This window comes from Scomber japonicus, chromosome 6, assembly GCF_027409825.1.
Source record: "Scomber japonicus isolate fScoJap1 chromosome 6, fScoJap1.pri, whole genome shotgun sequence".
In the NCBI taxonomy this organism is placed as follows: Eukaryota; Metazoa; Chordata; class Actinopteri; order Scombriformes; family Scombridae; genus Scomber; species Scomber japonicus.
Window position 1 is genome coordinate 10,545,631 of NC_070583.1, and position 24,573 is coordinate 10,570,203.

Sequence of the window (24,573 nt, forward strand, 5' to 3'; positions counted from 1 at the left end):
TATATAATATAGTTAACACAATGCAACACTGTGGAATGCTCCCAGGTAAGGCAGGTCTGGTGATTCAACTATTCTATTCAAAAAAAGGAAGCGGTGGGAACTGTTACATAATATCGTTAACAGATACAATACTGTGTTCGTGAATGGACACACAGAACAGGCCACCGCTTAAATCCCCTTATTTTCATGTTATATGAGAGGAGGGCATCCAGAGAGCTTTGTGATTGCATTTGATTTAATATAAAAAACAAAGTGCAGCCAGGTAAGAGCATGAGCCAAAATCACTGTGTACATTACAGCAGCTGACTGAATTTAAGACAAGCACTATAAAGATTTTAGCATACTCTTAAATAAATTAGAAGTTAGTTATACATTCATTTGCACAGTAATTTCTGTTCACTCCTACTTCTTACTTTTCATGGCCCCTTTTTAATAAACCTCTAGGCATGGCTTCTTTTTCATTTTAATCAGTTTAGGGGAGTAATGTTTAATACAAAAATTATGCATTTTTCTCAAACTCATTAACCCTTACACTTAATGAGTTTATGCGCTACCATTATCTTATTTTCAGAATACATGGGGGATTATTTGCTTTAAAATGTGTTGCTTGTCATCATGTATTAAAGTCTCAAGAATAACATAAAACATCCAGCTAATGCTAATAGGTTGCAATTCTGTCAAACACTGGACCGTGTTATGGCAGACAGCACACACACACACACACACACACACACACACACACACACACACACACACAGAGAGAGAGAGAGAAGCAGACTAAGAGAGGACACAGGGGTTCTCGTTCGTTATGCTCTGATGTGTGTCATGAAATCAAATGAGATTGTGCAACACGAGTACAGCATCATGTTGTCAGAGTGTGGGAAACGCTCCTGGCAGACTAGATGGATGTAAGGATGTAACTGCAATCCAGACCAAATAAAGACATGAATACACTTCAAAAGGATTCTGTACTAACACGGAGGGGAGAGATAAAGCATTACACCAGAGTAACACTGACCTAGCGAAGGCTAGAAAAACAAACTCCGTCTCCTATTAGAGATAATTACAACGGTAAAGACAAGAGATTGGGGACGGGGATAGCAGAGTAATATGTCTAGAAATAGCGGGGTAGTCCCAATAGAGCATCCATGGTTTTATACAGAAGCTGGCTTGGGAGATAAGGGACTGTGCCTCAGGCCTCAACACAGCACAGTAGGGTCATACGAGGGGATGAAGATAATGAAATATATTTTGATGTGGTTTCATTTTTGCTTCAAAGGTCATGCCGGTAAAGATGTGTATCAACAGGATTCTCACATTCATGATCATCATTACCCTTTATTACTGTAAAATGATGAAATAACTATCATTTTCTGTAAAAAAAGCTCACTTTTATTTTCAAGGCCAAATCATTCTGCTGTGTAAACAGACTGCAGGCCCCAGCAGACCTGAAGCTTAGTGAATCCATTAGGACTTTTTAAAGCTAACTTTCTGAGTTTTCACAGTAGAAAACACATATTATTGATGGCTCTGCTGTATTCAAGTGTCCCAGTAAGTCAGTGTGGCAGTGAGCCAGCATGTACAATACCAGAAACCTAAAACTGAGACAGCTAGTTTAGTCTTCGTTCATTTAAATATTTATACCTGGGCTTCCCTTACCATGACATGTCAAAAAGGCCTACTGTACTGTATAGAGAAGCAACTTATATCATTTCTGTCTGCAGTGGAAACACACTGTAACTAACAAACCATCATTAACATTACTGTCATCTATATGGAAAAGCTGGTGTGCTACATTATTTCAAATGTATTATCATTACTTATTATTAATTGAACATTGCATACATTGTTTGCTCCTGGTCAATATTTTGTACACTTTATTTTATTATCTTCAATTAAAAATTTAAACCTGTAGCAGCTCTTCTCTCTTAGAACATTTTTTACACGTTTTTTTTGGACAGTTCTTTCTTTCTTTCTTTTTTTTCCATACACCTCTTACAAGTGCACTTATTTTGTAATACAGATTATACCAAAAACTCAATAAAAAGAAGTGGATAAATATGATTTAGATGAAATCATTTTGTGCATAATTTTGACTGTTATGCACCACAATACCAAGGCAAACCGCTTTTATATGTGCAAAACCCAGTTGGCAATAAACCTGATTATGATTTACTTTATTCCAAGAACTACTCTTATAATAAAATAACACAATTATTTTAAGTTTTAAAAAGTTGTTGTGTCTCTTGAAGATTATATTACATTTTCCTACAATAAGAGAATAACTTATTATTATTTCAAGTGCATGTTAAAATTGGCATAATCAGTTCTAATACACAAATTGATGATTAGGGTGAATTAGGGTAATACGGGACACTGACGAATGTAGGACAACTAAGATCCAGCGCATTTATCTATTTTCTATTCAATTATTTTAAAGCTAACTAGTATATGCATATTGCTTAAAATTATACATGTGAACATACAGGCTACTAGTTTCTGAACCTAAAAACTATGAGTATTCACATTTCTGAAAGTTGTGGTTGCTATGTATAAATCTGAGTATCTCTAAGCTTAAAAACACTAGTTAGTGTCCCACATGACACATTCTGAAACAATTTGGCATAAGGAATATAAATATAAGTGCCATGTTCCTTTTGAGTACAATATCCAAAAATTGTCTTCTGATTTAACAAAGAAACATCTCAGGATTTCATAATGATAAATATGTGTTATGTATTGGATTCATGTGTAAATAAGGTAAAGTCAGAATTGCAAAAAAGTGTCCCACATTACCCTAATCTACCCTACATTACAACATTCCTGCAGTTCATAGATAGCTGTGATGTGAATGTTAGAAAATAACATTGTGGTCACTGCCAAAACATAGTCCAACCCTAAATTAGCATTATGGAATAATATTATGGTAGGATATTAATGCATGTGTGCTGGTAGATTAATACAGTGAAGCTCTCAGATGCCCATTTCAATGATCCACTACTAGCCTACAGAAACTGCTGAGTCCTAAAATCTTTATAGCAGCTATCACAGCTTTTATGTTTCGTCAGGGTGTTTCCTTCCAAACTTCTACGCAGTTACTCTTTCAGTGATCCAGCAGTTTCACTTCCTGATACACCTGTTTGTCAGGTAGGAGAGTCCGCAGCGCAACGGAGACACTGAGTCACGAGAAAAGAGACTATGGACGGAATTGTACTGAAACTTTGACGTAGCTGGGACTTTTTTTTTTTTTTAATATCGTCACACGAGTGAACCCGTTTTTCATATCTAAAATGCATCGACTGAGCCACAGGAATAGCGCTCTGAACGTGGTTTTGCTGCTGTATTTGGTCGGTTGTTTAGGTGAGTAAACAGGCCCGAGCTCTGCTGTCATGTCGCTGTTTCACTACAAGTTTCAACTGGGACAAACTTGTCTGCGTCAGCTTATTGTTGTTTCTGTAGGCTGCTGCTGCTGCTGCTGACACTTTCTGTTTTTTCAATAACGTCGAATAATGTTAAAAGAATAGTTTACTTAAAAAAAAACAACAACAAAAAAACCCCCCTCTAATAGTAGATAGCAAGTAATGATTTACTAATAGTACATCGCACGTTTCAGGCCTACTGGGGGAAAGTACTGTAGGCCTACTTTCTATCAAAAGTCATAAGCCTACTTTTTCCTTTTTATTTAGCTTAACTGTAGGCTATAGTCCTAAAATCTTGTGCATTTTACACAAGTGAACAGCAAACATAGACTTGCCATGAGAATATAGCACAAGTACGCAGATAAACATCGATCCAGTCACAGTGAATTCACCAGCAACTTCAAGTCCTAGAATATGTAGGTTCATTAAGGATTTAATTCATGTTGTGGGGATTAAGTGGAAATTAAAATTAAAAGTTAAAGGTAGTTTCCTCTGTGGATACAGGAACAGCCCATAATAATGACAGGCCGGTGTAAAAGCCAAGCTTTGGAGGGATTCTGACAACTGGTATGCACTGAGTTAAGAGCACTGTCTTTTTGCCAAGAACATTTCAAACATGGCTCTGAACTGTGGGCAGTTGTTTGCCTTTCTCTCTCTCTCTCTCTCTCTCTCTCTCTCTGAAAGATCTGACCTTTTATTGAGGGAATAGAAAATGAGATACATAGAAGTCAAGTAACTGTGTGTTGTTGGCTTAGACAGAAACACAGTCCACATGAAAATATAAAGGGGGATTAGTGCCATTGCAGTATTAATTTGATAAATACTTACATTTTGTCCTTTGCCTGGCAACATGTTGATGTACACATGTTGTTTGTTCTTGCCAAGGTCACATCAGGACTGTTTTGAAACTCTAACAAGATGATGTTCTCTCCTTTTATCCCCCCCCCCTCAATGTACTGAATTAACTGTCCAGACATCTTGTTGTTCATGAAACCAGGTGTCAACATCATCTCTGAAGAGCTTCCAATTTTCCTATCCTGTCACTAATTACAAGACTGTCAGCATCTATCATGTCTTAAAGTTCAAGAGCGTTTCAGGCTGCTTGATTTCTACTTTTATGAAGAGATAGCTTTGTTCATGTTGCTGATGTGCTCACCCCGGAGTCTTTGTAGATAAACCAGGACGATTGCATGATATCTCTCACACTCTTTTGTGTAAGATAAACTTAGTCCTCATCAGAGCTGTTGGGGTCTCTGATGGGATCCAGTGGTGTCAATCTAAGATCACATATGTGATCGCCGGGATTATTTTGCTCTCGCCTCCTCCTGGGAGAAAAGAAGATTTGGTGGCTTTGCTTTGAAATGGGGAAGTTTTTTTTTCCATTTAAGCCCCAAACCCCCCCAGTAAAAAGCAGTTTTCCATGCTAGGTTGAACTTTAAAACCATCTTTATTTTTAGCTGCACTGGCGTCATTCCCACTATTTGATAGATTACCATGAAATTGTACAAACATTCATGATCGCCATAGGAAGAGGCTTCCTGACTTTTAGTTTATATAAACATCTTTACAACTATTAGTAATGTATTGTCATGAATTTTGTTATAGATATTCAAGATTTGCTAACCTTTACTGCAGTGCCACAGATGCTAGGGCATATTGTCAGTAAGGTATACTGAGGTCATCAGGGGTTTGGGTCTTTCAGACATAAGACACCCTCACTCAGGTGACCCAGATGAGGTTGATCAAGCCTCAGCTTGTGCCCTGTGTGCACTCTCCCATGGATTCACTCTCTCAGAGCCACCTGCAGGCTTCATGTTGTTGTAGATTGCCCTCCTCCTCCTTCCACAGGAAAACACCGTACCCTTCAGTCTTGTTGGTGGCAGTTGCTTACTAGGCTCTTGTATTTCTCCCTACTGTGCTTGGTTCTTAAATGTGAGAATTGAATGCTTTACTGCTTAAATTATAGTATATTTAATAATTTGTAGTTTTGGACTGTTGGTCAGACAAAACAAGTTATTTAATGATGTTTGCTTATGCTCTAGTAGCCTATATTGTGTTGATTTAGAGACCAGATAATTAGTGAATTAATCTCTTGTCAGATTGTCAGATGGGTTACTGTTATATATTGAATGTCCCTAGAAGATAAATGCTTAATTATGACCTCAATTAAATCAAATAACACCTGCAAAACTAATGACATCCCCATCAGCCTCAGCTACTTTGTATGACGTGGCAATTAGCAAATGTTAAACAAAGATTGTGGACCTGGTAAATATTACATAAAACATTTAGCTCAAATCAGTGCAGTGCCTTAGCAAAGCCTCACAGAGCTCATATGCTCAACTGAACTCAGTGATCATTCCCATATATGTAAATATCTTTCACATCACTCTGGTTAGCATGTAATCTTTAGAAATAAAGGAGTGTGAATTCATTCATGTTTGTGAATATTGTGTTAGACCAGTGGTCCTGGCATACTGTGCTTCAGCATCTCTCTTCAGTTGTTATGGAAATCAGCTGAACCCAACAGTCATTAAAATGATTTTAATGAGTTTATTTTATCAAATATTGTCTGGTTATGCCAGCTCTCTCTCTAAAGAAGCTGTCATTATTCACAGTCAATTATGATTAATTGTGGACACTGCTTGGGCTGGCCTCCTTTTTGGCAGTTAGAATGAGTGAAATCCATGAAAAAAGAGAGAGAGGCTCAGGGACATAAGCTTTATCTTCAGTTGAAGGCCCCTGACAGACAGATGTGTAGTAAGTCTGTCAAATACAACAAGAGAGTCTGGTGTGAAATCTCTATTAGAGTGTCACTCAGTTCAGTGTCTACCAAAAGGAATTTGCCATGCTGACAGTCACATGCCACCACAGTGTGGGCACATTTATAAATGCTACCAAGATTTTTATTTATTGTTTTGCTTACATTAAGAGTAAAATGTTACTCACAATGTCTCATATTACATTCCTCCATTTCCTCTTTCACCCCTGTCCTCTTTGTCACTCCACCTTCACTTTTTTCTTAACTCCTCTCTATTTCACCTACAGCCCCTTCCCTAGTCTCCTCCATCACAGTGAATTCTCCAGCAGAGATCCATGCATCCAAAGGGGACACCGTCACCTTGTCCTGCACTTTCACCTCCACCAGTAGACCGACCAGTAAGATGACCGTGGACTGGTCATACAGGCCCCAGAGTGGAGGAACACCACATGCAGTGAGTATACAGAACTACTGTGTGAGCAAAGCTGAATCATACATATTATTGCAACAGTTAAACTTAACATGTTTCCATTGAAGCAGTCCATTCAGAATATAAAGATACTCTCTTTGTACTTGTATTGGTGAGAAACTCATTTTTCCCAGGACAATTTTGCGGAGAGAAATATCTTTAAAACACATGTATTGATTGTTCTTGGGTCTGATATAAACTCCTACACTTTAAAAGAACAAAGAATCAGACACTGTACAGTGTACTAGCTGAATGTTGATGCAAGATAGGAAGAAAAGAGATGAATGTAATGCTACTGATAGTTACACTTCATTTCACTGCTGGAGAAACCATCTATGATTTTCTAAAACAAAAAAGAAAAAAAAGGTGCATTTGAAAGTCTCAAAGTATTAAGTTCATTAACTTTATCTGGTTACAGATTCATGGGTTTTTCCTCTTTTAATTGGGTTACGATCCTGAGGGAAAAACTCACTTATTCTCTGGTTGTACTGGATTGTATTACATATCAAAAGGAGCTGAAGCGATTACTTGATTTTGATAGCGAGAAATGTATCAATTTATTGTTCCATTCATTTGCTGGATTTCTTATGATATCATAATAAGATGAATTTGGGTTCTGGGAAACTGTGATGGATATTTTGTGCCAATTTCTGACATGTTATATACTAAATTATTCATTAATTGATAATGAAAATAATTGGTAGTCATGGTCCAACTCAGGTTTAAATGATTTAATATGCACTGAATTGAAGGCATCATTATATTCTCACCTCACACAGACTGTATGAAGTGTGCAGGTATGTGACTTTCATTGCTCACACTTTACAAACATGACTTATTTGAATATGAGGTTGCTTTATTTGCATTCTAGCATGCTTTACCCCTGCTGACTTTTTATCCTGCATGTACAATATGCCATGATGGAAATACTTTGTGTTTGTATGATTTATCAGCATCCCTCACCTCACATTCCCACCCAGCCTCCATGTCTTTCAGAGGCTTTCCCAGGAAACCCCGGCTGGTCAGATACCTTAATCCCCCTTCCTCTTGTGGTGGTATTGCGGTCTTGTTCTAAATGCGAGCCAATGTTTCCATCCCAACCCATAACTGCACTCAGTCCTTTAACCCTACACACTCAGGGTTCAGTTTCAGTGACTAATCCACTAAAATCTACCACATAATTTAAGCACTTCCATTTTGACTTGAAGACAGCCATCAAATGTGGTTTTATGTAATTGTATTTGGACCACTGGAATCCATAGTGTGGTAGCTGCAACTGTATATGCCATAATTTCCTATAGGAGCACTCAGAGTTAAGTGAAGCCTAATGTTTTGTGGCTCCACTGATATGGAGTGCTGTTGGTGGAGTCATTAAGATGTAGTAGTCTGGTTTCAAAGTGTGTAAAGGGAGGAATGTTATATCGGGAGGGTGTTAGCTTGCATGTTTGTCTCAGTCAGCAGACAGCATGGTGTTACCTCACAAAGCTGCAAAGGTATTAACAAAAAGGTGTGCCATCTGCTACCTAAAAAAACTGCCAGTGTCCATATTCCCATTCAACCCAGCCCGACTGGTTTGTTCTCTTTATCACAGATAAATAACGTGCAGCAGTCTCCTGATATGGTCCACTGATGGAACCGAGTCTGGAAGTTTCTAATTTCTATTTCTATGCCTTCATTTACTTTCCATCCAATTTCATTAGCAGTTTTGGCTGGTTTATTGGCTTGTGTGTCCCTGGCCGTATATCACACTGGGAAAGAGCATGAATAAGCATGCGAAAAGCTCTATCAGAAATATAGTTTTGCAGCGAAAGCTTTAGTGTCAATCTGAATTGCTGCAGTGCTTCAGTGGCTTGCATAATAACCTCAGTCCTGATGAGAATTAATTTTGTAGATTGGAGAAGAGAGGCTGAATGTTAAATCAAATATTAGTGGAAGCTGGTGGTATAATTAGAGGATTTGGCAATTGAATTCTGCTGAATAATGCTCAAAATAAATCCATTATGATGATCTAAAACTTTAGACACTGTCGTTAATAAGCCAGTCAATGCTGGCTATGAAGTGATCGTCTAGGTTTGGAGCATAGGTGGCCCCAGTTGAAAACAATCCTTGGCAGTGTTTGCTGTATCTCCTGAGTTTAAAAGCACCATTGGGTCTTATGTTTGTTTTCTGACTGAGCAGACTATACAGTCAGTGGACTCAAGCTGCTCTCATGTAGGCTGAGCTCTGCCAAGCCCTCAAATGATTAGCCGAGGATGAATAAGTGAGCAGGACTAGCTTTATCTCTGCTATGCCAGCAATCAGGCTGCCTGAAAAATGCAGTTTATAGGCTGTAAAACCATAAAGCTGTGGCAGTGATTGTTCAGGTGAATCTGTGTTTGCTTTTGCTTTTTTTTTTGCCATACACAGTTATCTTTGCTGACACTGTAAACTCTTAGGTAGTATAAGGAGGCATATAGTTTTTTCACGCCATAATTATACATCTAGATCCTGTACATACTATATAGATTTGATTATGAAAACACAGATTTAACACATTTTAAGATGTAAGTGCTTGTTTTTATTTTTATATTCATTTACCATGAAAAGACACACCTTCAACGCAACTTTTTTCCATTTAAAAGTGGGGTGTGTCTTACACACCGGTGTGTCCTATTTAGCAGGAACATACAGAGAGGTTGCATCTAGATATGATTATAGGTATGTAAAAGGCTGTCCACGTTAAGAATGATAACTATAACAATAACTATAATTATAAACATAATCATGTGAGCATCAACAGTTATGAACTATAACATCATAAACAGCAGTGTCAGTGCCCATTAGGCAGGTTCACTGGCAGGTGTTGATTCAATCTGTTGATCAGAAGTATTTCAGGATACTAGTTTGAGACAGCAACAGATGTTGAAACGCGATATGCCAAATATGAGCAGGTTTTATTGAGCTGTGGCTGCAACACACAGTATGAGCACTGATCTGAAGCCTAAAAGATTCACTAGCTTTGTTGTTTTTCTACTGGATGGAACAGAGGATGATGCTTTGTTTGACTCTGGGACTGACACAGAGTCAGAGGACAGTGTGCTTGGTGAGACTTACTGTGACTTGGGCGTAGCATTTGCCCACAGCGACAGCTCTGATGAAGGGTTTTTGTGACTGGAGTAAGCATACAGCTACACACTGCATCAAATACACTATGTAAAGTTACTGTGTTCTTTTAAAAGGTTCAATTGAAACTCATAACCCATTAGAGTTAATATACTGGTCCAGTTCAGTGAAATCATTACCGGGCCATTAACCATTAACCTGACACACTGTTTCCGGTGTAATATGTGTGTTTTGTTGCATTTCAAATAAAAGCAGATAGCAATATTAGGGAGTAAAAAAAATCTCAATAGAATAAATATTAACACACAATCTATACATTAACACACTTTTATTTTTACAGTGATCCTCAAATGTGGTTGTAAAAAACTTGTAAAAAACACTTTAACAGAAGAACTTTATTCTGTAAAATGACATCAGCCTGCTGAAATAATTAACCTCGCTGTTCTCATTGAATAAGGCTGCATCATTAATTATAAAACATTGTAATAATTATAAGTAAGGCAAACAGAACAAATGCTTTGTACATTAAAAAAACAGAACATGTATTACATATACAGTATATACTGTACAGTTTGGCTGTACTCTTATACTTTACTTTTACTCTTATAATGGGATCTAGTATTTTATGCTGTATCACATGAGTAGATTATGACAGCAACTTTAGCAAGGGACCTTTTTCAGGTAAATTATGGAATTTGTGGCAACATGTGAAGCTTGTACTGATCTTATTTTGGATTTTTTTTAAATAGTTCAGATTGAGTTGATTTATTGGCTGCATTTGTTTTCATGAAGCTTGGTTACAGGGCGATGAGGAATTGATTTAGTACTCACACCAGCAGTCTAAAATGGGATGTAACACTGGGTGTGGCATTGATAAAAAGATAGTGAGTTTCACCTCATTTTGTTTTAAAGCGCAAAGTACCTCTAGAATAATAGTTTAAATTAGAGCAATATCACAAGGCTTTCTGTACTCACATGTGTTACATTGCTGCCTGGAAAGTTCCTATCTTCAGATAAAGAAACATCCTGATCTGGCACATCCTCTGAGTCCATTAATAGTGTGACAGGGACAGTGCATATAAATAACATATCTGAAAATATACCAGAGTTAACCAGAAAGGCTCGTTTTCAGCTGCAGTCCCTGGGCAAGAATATAGTTGAAAGCACAAATGTTATGCATGAAAGCACTGAAATTAGAATGAACAATAAACCCAGTGAAAATATGCAAATACAAAGAAAGCCTGCACTACACAGAGATGACAAGATAGCTCTTAAGACACAAGTCTAGTCTTGGACTAGATTGAATCCCTGTCCGGGAAATCGACTCATTGTCTTCTAGGAATAAGATAATCTCCTCGATCTAGTAGTTGAGCTTGTTTTTAATGTGAGGTAGGTACAGAGTGGTGGAGGAGCCATATTGTGTAATACCTTGAAAATAGGACACAGTCTACTGTATTTAACCATGTTTTCCCAGCTTAGTAAATTGTGCTTTTTCAAAATATTGATGGTATCCTCGTGGCTTCTTTTCTCAGGTTTTTATTGTTTATTTTTTTACAGGGATTTTATTGGCTTTAGTGGGTTTTATTGACGTGTGTGTCCCTAACTTGTCAGGCAGTCCTTGGTGTGTGGGAGGATTGTTGTATTCATGAACATTTTAGCTACATTAGTGGTCATGCAGCTCCTCGTGAATTTGAAACTGGCCAGCATTCCTTGCGACTTTCTTTTTAATGTGTGATGTGAAAGACAGATTTGAGTCAACAGTCGTGCCAGAAGTGTTTAAACTGAGACATTGATCTGTTGGGGTTTTTTTTCTAGAGACTTTAACTTGATCTGGGTCCAGTGTTGAGGTTGGTCTTTTTTGTGAAGAACATGCTGACTCTTTTTTTTTTTTTTTAAATAAAGCTGAATGCACGATTGAAAAAGCCACATGGTAACTTTTACCATAACAGCAGACAATTTGTAATGCTTCATCTTTGTTTTTGAAATGCACAAAGACAAGTTGGTCTTTATTGGCTCAAATAGTTTGTCTCTTATTTCTGGAACATTTCATGTATAAATGGGTTGAATGTGATGTGAAACTGTGAAGGGAGTAGTCACAGTGTGACTTTCCATGGATGTGAATTAGGACAAATATTCACAACCCTCCACTTGTTATAATAAAGGTCCTGGAGTGAGAAGGCCATTATTATACTAAAAACTGATGTTTTCTACTCACTAGGGAGGCTTTGTGTCTTTTTAACACACTTTGGGTCAAACATGAGGCAGCTGAAAAAGCATCCATAATGTTTTGAGAAGAAATCGATAGCTTCCCTCTGGTTTGCTTTGACAGTACAGATGATGGCCGTGAGGCTCTGATCTTATCCTGCAAATATTCTGAAAGCTTCTGCTTATTGAAGCTTTCAAGCTCCTCATCTAACTCAACCAGGTCAAGACCAGATGCAATTGAGAAGAGGAATATCTGACTGCTCGTATTACTTAATTGCATACTAATTATATTCTGTAATCTTTTGTTTTTTGGTCTTTTAAAAAGTTTTACCCATTTTTAAAGCAGTTTTAATCAAAGTTACTCATTCAAGTTACAAGTTAATTTCAATCCTTACTCGACTCAGATTCTACACAAGTGCTGAACTCTGCAGTCCAGATTGTGCAGTTATTCATATCACTACATAAACAAACTCAGTGTACATGAACCCTGGGTTAGGCCCACGTATTAGTCTTTTCTGCTTGTCTCATTCTTACTTTGCCACAACTTGATCTCTCTTTGAGCTTTCAGTGTGTTAAATTGAATGTATAGAAAGTAAACAAAAGGTTAAACAACAACATAAGACACAAACAGCACACAAGCAGAATCTAAGACCTATAAAGAAGAGATGACAACAAATATATTAACACTCAACCTCTCTGCCTCATCTTCACTTCCTATCTGGTTACTAATTAGGGCCTCATTAATCCTACAAAAACATAAACTCTACAGTCTTAGTTCATATATACTGTATTCCCCTCCAATTACACACACACACACACACACACACACACACTGTGGATGTCATGCTTTGGAGAGGTCTGGGTCAGCTTTTCTTGCGAATAATTCAGAGATGTAGTTTGTTGATGAAAACACACTAATGTGGTAACACCTGTTGGTAAAATGTTCTATTTTTACATAGTTGGTACACACGTGTGAGTTTTCTAATACCATCTGCCTCACCACCTGTTGCTCTAGACACTTTTCCTTAACCAAAAAAAAAGATAACTTAGATGTAGGAGTCATTAGTCTTATTGTACGCTTTCTGAACAAGAAGGATTTTTTTTACTTTTGTGTTTTCTCCCTGCACTAACACACCTAATTAAATATTACTTTACGCCCTAGCTCAGGGCATACTTCATTTTACCACACCTATCTATTTCAAACGAATAAAATGTATTTTTATCCTCTCTTCTCCCTCCAGTTTTTCCACTTCTCCTCACAGTCGTTCCCTCCTCATACGGGTCAGTTCGCTGGTCGTATCCGGTGGTCAGGAATCCCTGCGCGTGGGGAAGCCTCCATCTCTCTGATCAACGCCACTCTGAGTGATAACGGGACATACACATGCTCTGTCAGAAATCCTCCCGATGTCCACGGTGCCACCACTTCACACACTGTACTCACTGTCACTCCAAAGGGTAAAAGAGACTTACCACCTCATTATATGTACAATTGAACAAATGTAGCATAGCAGTTTTTAATGTCTGGACTCTTTTCAGTGTTCCAGAACATGTTCTAAAACATTGTGGTTTGGCCTGATTTGAACCCAGGTGTTTATATTTGGCTCATCTCACAATAAACTGTATAACTGTGTAAATGAAAAGTCACAGCTGAGTGGAAGATGTTTACTGCTAAACAGGATAAATAGAGACTAATCCAAACATTTTGAGTAAGCCTGTCATGATGTTCGCTGTATTGACTCACATGTTGTAGTTTCTCTCTGCTGTCAGCTGACTGCAGATGGCTGGAGGCAGAGATGTAAATTAGATTAGATGTAAGGTACCCTATTTTACAGGCTGACATGAATGTTTTTGACCTACATTTCTAGAAGTCATACTAAAATGTGGTTAACTAATACTATATAGGGGTTCTTTAAAGGATAGGTTGACTTTTTTTTTCACGTGCTTGCACACACGCAAGCAAGCAAAGTTAATTTATATAGCACCTATCTCAGATAACAAAGTTCTTCACAGTCAAATAAATAAAGTTAAATACAATCAGATCAAACAAAGACACCTGATAAGTATATATTGGGGGAACAGATACACAGTTACTTCCTCCAGTTTTCGTAAATTGAAATTCTTTAAAAGCCCAGTATAAACAGGAGTACCATGTACATTAACTGTAATGTACATAGGGGGACATTATTGTTTTAAGACAGACTTGGGGAATAATTTGAGAGAGTAAGAGTTTTGTTTTGTTTTAAGTGGCTCTCACAGCTCCACCACTAAATAGTTGAGAAGTGATTATTTATTGCTACTGAGTGTTACTGGATACAGAATACTATATGTGCTATGCGCTGTACGTTGTGAGTCTTTGTAACAGCTTGTTAACGTGTTTCTAATGACCTCACATCCTCCACCTCCTCAGCGGCCAGCATTCGCTTCTCTGATATTGCGGTCCTGCTCGCTTTCATCCTCCTCCCCTCCGCTATCATCACCCTTGTTCTCATTGGACGGATACTCTGTCCCAAGAAACAACGGAGCCAATCGAAATCCTACAGATCACCCATAGAGGTCACGGAGGGGTGAGTAGATTGATTCAACCAATCGCTGAAGTAGGTCTCCTGGGGGTAATGCTAGTCGTTGGAGGCTTTGATGGTTATGCTTCTGATGGACGTGCTTCTGGATTGCTAATTTAATGAAGGTTAAACAAGAATTTAAGTTAGAGTAGAGGGTTTGATTTCAGGAGGATCTGCTTGTTATAGAAAGGTGCCATGAATCAAGCGCCGTGTCCTGCAGTTAAATCTGGAGGCTGATTTATAGTGTAGCACTGTGGTTTGAAGTCATGTCCACAAGAGCTGGTATTTGCTCTTTTTGCTGATTTAATACAGGAATATAAATGTTAAACAAGCCATCGCTGTTCTAATACATGTTTAACAGGCGACTGTATTACAGTGACAGGAGTATGTAAACAAGGATGTAGCAGCAGCAACTTAAGGTCATTTTGCTTTTATTATTTTTAACAAAAAGGCAATTTATCATAATTTGCTCGCCATTCTTTGACATTTCTATTTGTTTTCAGCTTTGTTCTTTATTTTCATTACTTCGAGATAATATCTGCCGCACCTCTTTTGCATTTCTCCTACATTGTTCTTTACTTCCTGCAACCACAATGAGATGATTTACTGTAAACTGCACACCAACAGGAAAGAAAAAAATCTCGGTGTGATTCGTCAGTGGGCTCTTTAAAAAAGAGTAGTAGCTGTAAATCAGTAAACATCAAAGAACCTTGTTGCTGAAATGACATTTTTCTCATTCAGACTAATGTTTGAAACATGTAAATGCAAGGTCAAAAATAACAGGCAAGCTTTGTCATGGTGATTGTATGTATGATTATTGTGATTACTCATTGTGATTATTGTCTTTGCTGTCCATTCTGCATTCATCAGGGAGGAGTACAGCATCAATCCACAAGAGGCTGGAGAAAGCAGGATCACATGCTGTGACCTATGTCTGATGGTACAGTACAAAACATTTGATTATGCTTCACTGTCCTCCAACCCCATAAATAACTTAATGAGACATGTCTGCCAGATCTGTTTCACATGTTTAATTTTACATTCCCTCTGTCTGACAACAGAACTTGAGAGTTTATAAAATATTGATTTTTTTTTTCAGTGTAGTTTCTCTATTTCTGGGTCTATATATGTGTGTGTGTGTGGCTTCATCTGACTGTCTCGTCTGTCTACCCAGGACTCAGACGGTGAGGATGAGTACTACAGCATAAAAAAGAGGCCTCCTATGGATGAAGACTATGCTGAGTCTCAGTTCTAGAGAACCCTGCTGGTTGGGAAGAGTAACTGCAGTATATGGACCCACTGGTGCCTTTTTTTAATGAAAGGTACTGAACAGAAATCAATGCTGGATTCATATCTTCTGTGCCACAGTCAACCGCTTACCCAGTCACTTGGGTGATGATTACTTTTCATGGTGACCGCTTTGGAAGACACATGAAGAGATGTATTTTTTTTAATATCTCTCCAGCATTATGAAATATGTCAATAAAGATTTGGCTTTTGTCTAGAATCTCCTAAAGTCTCCAAGCCCTCTCAACAACAAGTTGACTGTTTTTTTTTAATACCAGTGAGCTGAGATACTTTCTGTTTACTTTGTCTGGAAAGGTCCACAGCTGATTCTGTTAACAGACCCTATAAACACAAACACACAGATTAGCAGTATATATTTTATATCTTAAACATTTATATGTGTGTCAGTGTAAAATTTCCTCTTGTGAAGGAGATAGATATGTTTTGTCTAATTTATTGCCTGAGCTGTTGATACCTTTGTTTACCTGTAGTGGAGCATTTCTGTCATATCTTTAATATTTGAACATAAAAAACACAATGGTTTGATTTTGAATGTGGATGTGACCACTGTATAGTGTTTATACTATACATTATATTTGCAGTATCCTTAGTCCCCTGCATATTACTATAGGATGTCATGATTTCAACATCTCCAACTCCCTGCTTGTTGTACTTTGGTGATGTCTGAGTTTGGATGTCATCTCTTGTGGATGTAGATATTTGATATGACATGAACTGAATTTTGGTTATGGATGTACAGCTTTCTTTTGCTGATAAAAATTTTAGCAACATTTTTGCTTAAATAAATTGTTAATGAGCAGATTGGTTTTTGATTTGTGAGGAATTGAACATGACTTGTTACAAAGATGCTTTCATCCACAGAATGTGTTTAATTAAATCGATGCATCTTCTATAACAGAGACAATTTGTGATCTGAGAGCATACGGCCACCATTTCTTCTTCTGCTCTTGCTTTGTTTAGTCTGTTGCACTATTCATGAATGAGTCTCTTCCACTATTCATGAACGTTCTTCAATATTCCTTTAAAAAACTGTCCTGAAGGACAGGCAGGGGTCTCTGAGATTCACTCGCAAATTGCGGCAGCATCTGTCTCATCTATGCAGTTGTGGGACTTCAGTGTCATGAAAGCATCTAATGAAAATAACCTTGCTAATAAAACACACAGAAAGCTATAAGTCTGTATTCTGTCCCATTTTGTTTCTATTTCTCATTCAGCTCATTCATGCCCTCTAGGTTTTAATAATTCACACACTGCTATGGTGAAACAATTATCATTCCCGCTTCATCTGAATTACCATGGCAACAGCTTACTCATGTCAGCCAGGAAAAAAATAAAAAAATAAAAAATATACTGAAGATAGAAAATGCTCAGTTGACTGCCTGGACTCAATTTTCTGGACAAACGTCATTGGGAAGAAAGCTTGTAGTCCCCAGGCTGATGTGTTAAAATATCATTACTGCCAAATAGTATCACTTATATTCACAGATTCACCATTCCAAATGTACATCTACTCAGCATTTTTTTCTCTAAATGCCCCATTAAGACATATGTTTTTGTAAAATATCTTGTTATCTCAACCTTAATTATATCCTTGGGCTCAGCAGAGAGGAGGGCCCAATCCACCCCAGATTAAATTATGTAGATTTGCCATGTTTATCCACATGTATCTCAGCTGTTACTGCCAGGAAATACTCACATATACGGGAAGTGTGGGAACACATTTTAACAGTGAAATACAACACTCTCCTAAACAGCAGAATCAAAGGAGAAGCAGACGATGGCTGAACCTTCCATTCATCCACTGTCTAGGTATATATTTTGGCCAATCAAAGTGATGGATGGAACAGAACCAATATAGACAAAGTTTCATCAAAATCTGACATTGGTACATTGTGTGTGTAGGACAAATGGTCAATTCACTGCTCTTCCACCCAGGTTCACTGTGGTTGCATCGTGATGTACACGAGTTAAGAGGTGGGAAGTGGGCCTCCTGAGAGAATTATTACATTAGTTATCAAAAGGAACTCACAATAGAATCAGCTACTGTATATGTGTGTGATTTGGTAAAAGAGATAGTTCTGAGGTAGCTTTGGGGAATTGTACTGTTTTTACCACTTTCACAGAGTCAGAAATTTAAAAAATGCCTTCAGACAGACATTTTTATGTATTTGATGTAGTCTGAAGTTATGTCAAACATCAATATTAGCCTCAATTGTTGAGTGTAGAGAGCTTTTAATAAGCTTTGTCAGACTTTGAAAACCCCTGCACTAGTTAGATTGCACAAAGATTCAAGATACAATACTAAAAACCTGTGAAACAGACAATATATAACAAGAGAACACCAACCAGCATGCAAATACAATCAAGTATAAGTGCTTAATAAAGTTGTTATGCTAATGGAGTTTTGGTTGCATCATTGCCAACTTGCAAAATTATTGATCAGTTTCCCTCCTTGTGCCACATCACAATTAAGTGAGTAAGTTCAGTCTCCAAAACTATTGACAGAAAGCTTGGGTAGAAAAACAAATCAATCGACTTTGTCATGACTCAGTAAATTGGGTCCTCATGGAAGAACACCTGTGGGACTTTTTGTGTGGGTGCAGCTGTGTCAGATGCGTCCCAGTTTGGGAGTGGACACCTGGTCCACTTTAATCTTTTTATGGCTGGTGGGAAAACCTTTCATTTTCAACCTCTGGGTCCTCTGATGTCACAGATCATAGAAGAGAAATATGTGGAAAAAGAAATAGTGAGAAACAAAAGGCTAACCTGAATGTTCAAAACTTTGTAGGTATAAGGACAAACTCACTAATGCTAGCAGAGAATAAGAAGGATGTCATTTGTACACACTGACACATTATCACTTACATTCATGTGACCAAAAAACATCCATCTTTACTCTTGACACAACCATAAGGCACTGGAACTGGGATTTTGAGGGGGGCAGTTTTGATACATGATGTCACAATTTGATGAATAAATTGATTGAATCTAATTTTTTAATCTTGAATATGAAATATATGTTTCACAAAAAGTAAAGTTTAATTAAAATGTAAATACCCCCATATGTTACATAGGTTGTGATTATGTTTCAGACCTGTTATAAGCAGAAAACAGCTGTCTGTAACATCTGGCTATGTCATAATCAAATTGAGATTGCGCTCTCATAAGACTGATAGTTAAGAGAAGATTATTGGTGTATCTGTTCTGTAAAGACAAGCTGCTTTAGACAAGCTCTGCTGTTGATGTTGTCTTTTACCCCAAGGGCAAAAACAAAACTTCCAATTCTTGCATCCTTTTAAATGAAGACATGACTCAGCTGGTAGTTCAACTTTTCAGAAAAAATTTGATATCTCATAAGAAATTGTGAGTTTATTGTAAATTGAATGCAATATTTTTTCTGTCACTGTGTGTTTTGATTGTGTTTCAGTTCAAAATAAATTGAGAAGGTTTTGGAGTATAAAAATGTGTGTTTATAAATGAATAACATTGAATGGTGCATTCAGTCTGAAATAGAAAATAGTTTTTCCCAGCATGAAACCCCCCAAAATAGACTGCGACTTATACACCGGTTTTTACTGTAATATGAATAATGCTAAGTAGGTATCTGAAATGTATTTCCAGCTGTTTTTAACCCTTACAATTTCAGTAGCCTGTGGTTTTGGTTAACATGTACAACAGATCTATCCCTGAATACTTTTGTGTATTGTGATTCATTTTTATATTAGTATTTACACTTTCAAGGCTACATTTAAAGGTCGAGAACTCACAATATGACCTAGAGTTACACCTGCACTACTTTTCTTTCCATCTTTTACACTCAACTGGCAACAGTTCCATTGTAATATTTAACCAGCAAGACATGCACATAGCGACAGCTTCATTGTAGTGCATCATTTTGGCATTCGGTCTTATCAAATTCCTGCTGCTGCATTGTTTTGTCAGTTGGTGTTCCTCTCCAGTGACGTTCAGTAAAATGTCTTCAACAGTGAATCATTTTCTGATGTCTGACATTTTGGCAGCTTCCACTTCTATATATATATTTTCCCCTTGGCATTTTAGCCATAATAATACTCATAATGTATCACTTAGAATGAAAGAGGTATGAGCGTCTCTTATTTAACAGGTAATAATAATGTTTTGTGCAAAAAGGTCACCTGTGGTTCACTTTGCATCCATCACATTTACATTACAGTCTGTGTAGTGTGAGTGTGTAATCAGGTCACAGCAGTGTTGCCATGTCAGTTATTACACCTGTCCATACAGGGCTGTGACTTCCTGTCTTCACACCACTATAACACTAATCTTATTTTGTGTTACATTTACATGACATTTCATTGCTTGATCTTATCTTAGCACTAATGAGGTTGTTTGCTAATGTCTGTGGGGATTCCTTTATGCCAGTTACAGGACAGTATGATTTTCTGTTGAAGATCTTTGATGTTTCAGTACTTCTTTGTCACTGAAAGAGTTTGAATGATGCAAGATAACTTTCCACACCTTTAAGATCACATATTATTTAAAACAAACACAGCTTCTGTATGTAGGAATATATTGTGTGTGTTCTAACCATTAACCCCAGCCACGTAATGTTTTAAAATTTACACCACCCAGACAGACACTGGTGCACAGAATATTAGAACAGTTTGATGTACCAGGTTTATCTTTTTACAAAAACATACTCTGGGTCGTCTCTTAAAATGCCCCCCAAACTAGAAAAAAACACACATTTTCAGCAGGCATGTAGAACTGTGTTTAAATTTGTGTTAAAAAGCTATATCCTATGCACCACAAGTATAAATGACATACATTTTACTGCAACAGATGGTAAATCATATTAGAGTACTCTTTGCCTTTTACCCTATATAACTTGCAGCTGGTAGATTGCATTTGAATCTCATTGTCTTTCACAGATACAGTGACCTTTAATACTGCAAATGAGGAGCTTCATCAAAGTCAGTCTGAAAGGACAGACTGCATTGTTGATGTACGATGCAACAAGCAATAAACTATCAATGGGATGTATTCAGAGGTGCACCTGGCATTCAACTAGTTTATCCTTACACTGATGAAAATTGTAAGGAATGTGAACTGAATGTGAACAGTGTATTAATGGCAGTATAAAAATGACTGAATGTCTGCACCTTACCTCCATTCTCCAAAGGGTCCTTCCCCACCTCAAAGACGACACAGCTTCATGTGCAGCTCATACAGCAGCTACAGCTTAATTTAGATACAGTAGTTTACAAAAAGCATGATGAATACCACTCCTCCATTAGGAAGCACACTCAGGTAGACTGAAATGAGAAATTAAATAAACAAGTATTAGCTGATGAACAGAGACCTGATTACATATTGTTAACTGGATGTCCCATTTTTGGAGACTTCATGTTTAATAAAAAGAAATACGCTGTAATAATGCTAATGACTTTGTAATCACAGTAATAGCAGCAACCTTAAGCATTGCCAGAACACACCTCTAGACTGTTCCTCAATACTGGCAAGACAGTGTGACATTATTGATCTCAGTGGCCAGTATAGCAGCAGATTCAGCTGCTTAACAGGACAGTCAAATCATTGGACATGGATGTGCATAGACTGGGTCAGCCTTCATTCAACTGAAGGCCAACCTGCTGCAAATGCCTCAGATGAATTGTTTTTGAAGATCATCCCACACTCTCTCCCACTCTGGCTCTGCTGTTTTCTTCTTTAGCCACCACAGGCCGGCCTCAGCTTGATTTGGCACTTGGGGATTTGAGTGGTTTGGATTTTTTTTATTTTTCAGTTGGACAACCCCAATCATTTATAATGGGAGATTACTTGTTTGTGTTTGTGTGTGTGTGTGTGTGTGTGTGTGTGTGTGTGTGTGTGTGTGTGTGTGTGTGTGTGTTTTCTTTGCCATATTGCTTTCCTCTCTTTAAGAATTTATAGTGGCGCTCAAAAGTCCCACTGTAGGGATTAGATTTAAAGTGATTTGCTGCTTGATGTTTAAATGTGGATGCTGTAAAGCTTTTCATCAACTTGCAGCAAATAGCTTTGTTGAAATTGGGGAAATGTACCATAATCTGTAAGTAAATAGGATGCAATATCTAGTTATATACAGAAGGATGACAAACACAGTGTCTTATTGAGGTGTTGATTCTTCATGAGCCTCCAGAACAGCTTCAGTACTCCTTGGATTAGATTCTCACAACACCATTCTTCCACACATTATTCCCTCATTAGGTCTTTTGAAGTAGAGTGTTGTCTTAATCTATCATTACTCCAAAAATCTCTCATTTGTTGTAGATCTGTTGTAGGACAGCAACAAACAATTCTTATTTTATTTTCCATTTAATCTGCTGATTATATTCTTGGTTATATTCTTGGGTGGAACGATGTGTCACTTCAATAGAAGATAAATAAAAACTGCAATTTGTGAAACCAGAACCAATGAATGACTTAAACTACAATTGATTAGCATTATTGCTGATTAATTTTCTGTTCTAATTAGTTAATTGACCAATCAGTTAAGACTTTATGTGGTGACTGGTGAAGGATTTACATTATTTTCATGCGCCTCGTTATGTCTTTCCCCTGGTTAATTCAAAATTCTCCTTTAACTCTTTTAATTAACCCATCTGTGCATGTGAAGCTTCCTTGGCATGAACATATGAGAAGTATGATCATAGGAGAAAAAAAAACTGGAGTAAAGAAGTAAGTCATTTCCCTTGAGATAGGCACTTATCCTCTCGTTATTCCAGTGGTCTGGCCCAGTAGGGGATTGTGTACTGGCAGCTGTACAGTATGAATGTGCATGGCTGGGTAAAAGTAAAGCAGAGCAGTGCTGAGGAAGATCATGCGCACTCAGCAGAACCCCGCATTGTGTCACACAGTCCGCTATAGAGCATGATGACACATAGTGATGATGTAGTACAGACAAGTAATTGTGCTAGATTTGGCTGTATGGCAGCGACCACCGGGAAGGCTGTGGCTCAGCAGTGCAGGTTAATGATTTCCCCTCAGTGAACTGGATGTGGAATAATCCTGTAACAGAGTAGAATAGCAGAGCACAACCCCTCAGGACTCTTCTTCCTCCCTCCCTCTGTCTGTCCTGTTCTCCATCCATCCCTCTCTCCATCTTCATTGTGTCTGTAGCATCTGCTGGTGCTCGCCGGTGTCAGAGCGGGGGTGGGGACTCTTCTGACACCACGGTGTGTTTGTGTCTGTGTGTCTATGTCTATGTGTATGTGTGTGTGTGTGTGTGTGTGTGTATTATGAAAGACAAATACAGTGTGGGTGTTTGCATGAGCATGCGCCTCCCTGCCTGACTGTATGGTAATGGTTATAAATGTAGTTGTGGGGATAATGCATGTGTTGTGCCTGTTCATTAAACCACACTGTGTACAAATGTGGGCACAGAGGGAGGGAAAAAAATGGGGGTAGGAGGGAGAAAGCTTGCCTGTCTGCCACACCCGGCCTTCTTGCTTCCTCCTCCTACCTTCATCCCTTTCTCTCCCTCCATCTCTTCCCCCCTCTTTCTCTCTCTTTCTCTCTCTCTCTCTCTCTCTCTCTCTCTCTCTCTCTCTCTCTCTCTCTCTCTCTCACATACACACACACTCACTCCTCCTCCTCTGCTCCTCTAGTCTATCTGCTTGTGTTTCCATGAGAACAGAGAGCGCTGGGTATAGGGGGGTGGGTGGGTTGGTGGTGCGGGTGACGTGTCCTAAGAGCACTGTGTGTGTGTATATGTACGTGTGTGCAAGCGGTGATGTGTGCATGCATACACACACACACACACACACAGTCACACACACAGTCACACACACAGTCACACACACATAGAGACACACACACACACACACACATACACACACACACACACACACACACACTGCTCTCTTTCACACGTCTCTCCTGGCAAGAGCTGCTCCCGGCTGTGCCAGAAAACATGCTTTTGGCATCGCTGTGGCAATTTGGACGTGGAGCTCACAGGCTCACAAGACTGATCTGAGATCCAGAGAATGTATAACACACAGTCTGAGAGGGAGCCTGAGCAAGCAGAAGAGGCGACTTCCATTTGTGAGCCTCTTCTTCTTTTTTTTTTTACACCCCCCCAAAAAAGAAAAGAAAGAAAAAAGAAAGACACATCCTTATGTTTGTGATAAAAACAGAGGTATTGGAGAGAAACAAAAACACTAAAACAAATCAGATGTGTGAGAATAAAATAAATTTGAGGAATTCAGTCATTAAGGGAGAGATTTTTTTTTTTTTTTTTAGGGTGGGGCCGCAGCTTTTGCAGGAGCCAAGCTGAAAGAGAGAGGGGGGAGGAGGAGGAGGGTGAGAAGATGTAGAAGAGAGGAGTGCTGATCTAAAAGAGGTGGGGGGGTTCATCACTATGAGGGAGAAGAGGAGGAGGAGGAGGAGATAGAGGAGGAAGGGGATAGTGTGAAGGGAAGAGGGGAGGAGAGAGGGATGGAGGGAGCGAGAGGAAGGGAGGGGTTTAAAGGGTGGGCTTGTAGTCATTGTCAGGCAGCGAGTAAGAGAGAGAGAGACAGAGGTGCGCCCAGGCAGACCGACTGAAGAGCGTGTGTGTGCAAACTGGGATGAGTAAATGCACTGGGCGGCTTAGCTGTTGATACAGCCACAGAGAGAGAGAGAGAGCGAGCGAGAGAGAGAGAGAGAGAGAGAGAGAGAGAGTGTGTGCACGAGAGCGAGCGAGCAAGAGAGAGAGAGAGAGAGGGTGAGAGAGAAGAAGTGTAAAGGGAGAAAAAA

At 38.4% G+C, this 24,573-nt stretch overlaps 1 protein-coding gene across 1 annotated transcript; it reads left to right on the plus strand.

The window, feature by feature from the left end:
• Positions 1-3,133: 3,133 nt before the first annotated feature.
• Positions 3,134-17,111, plus strand: mpzl3 (myelin protein zero-like 3). The gene is made up of 6 exons (XM_053321407.1): positions 3,134-3,360; positions 6,468-6,634; positions 13,198-13,411; positions 14,364-14,520; positions 15,385-15,454; positions 15,689-17,111. The coding sequence occupies exons 1-6, from the start codon at positions 3,291-3,293 to the stop codon at positions 15,767-15,769; spliced, it is 759 nt and encodes a 252-aa protein (XP_053177382.1). The 5' UTR covers positions 3,134-3,290; the 3' UTR covers positions 15,770-17,111.
• Positions 17,112-24,573: the final 7,462 nt, after the last annotated feature.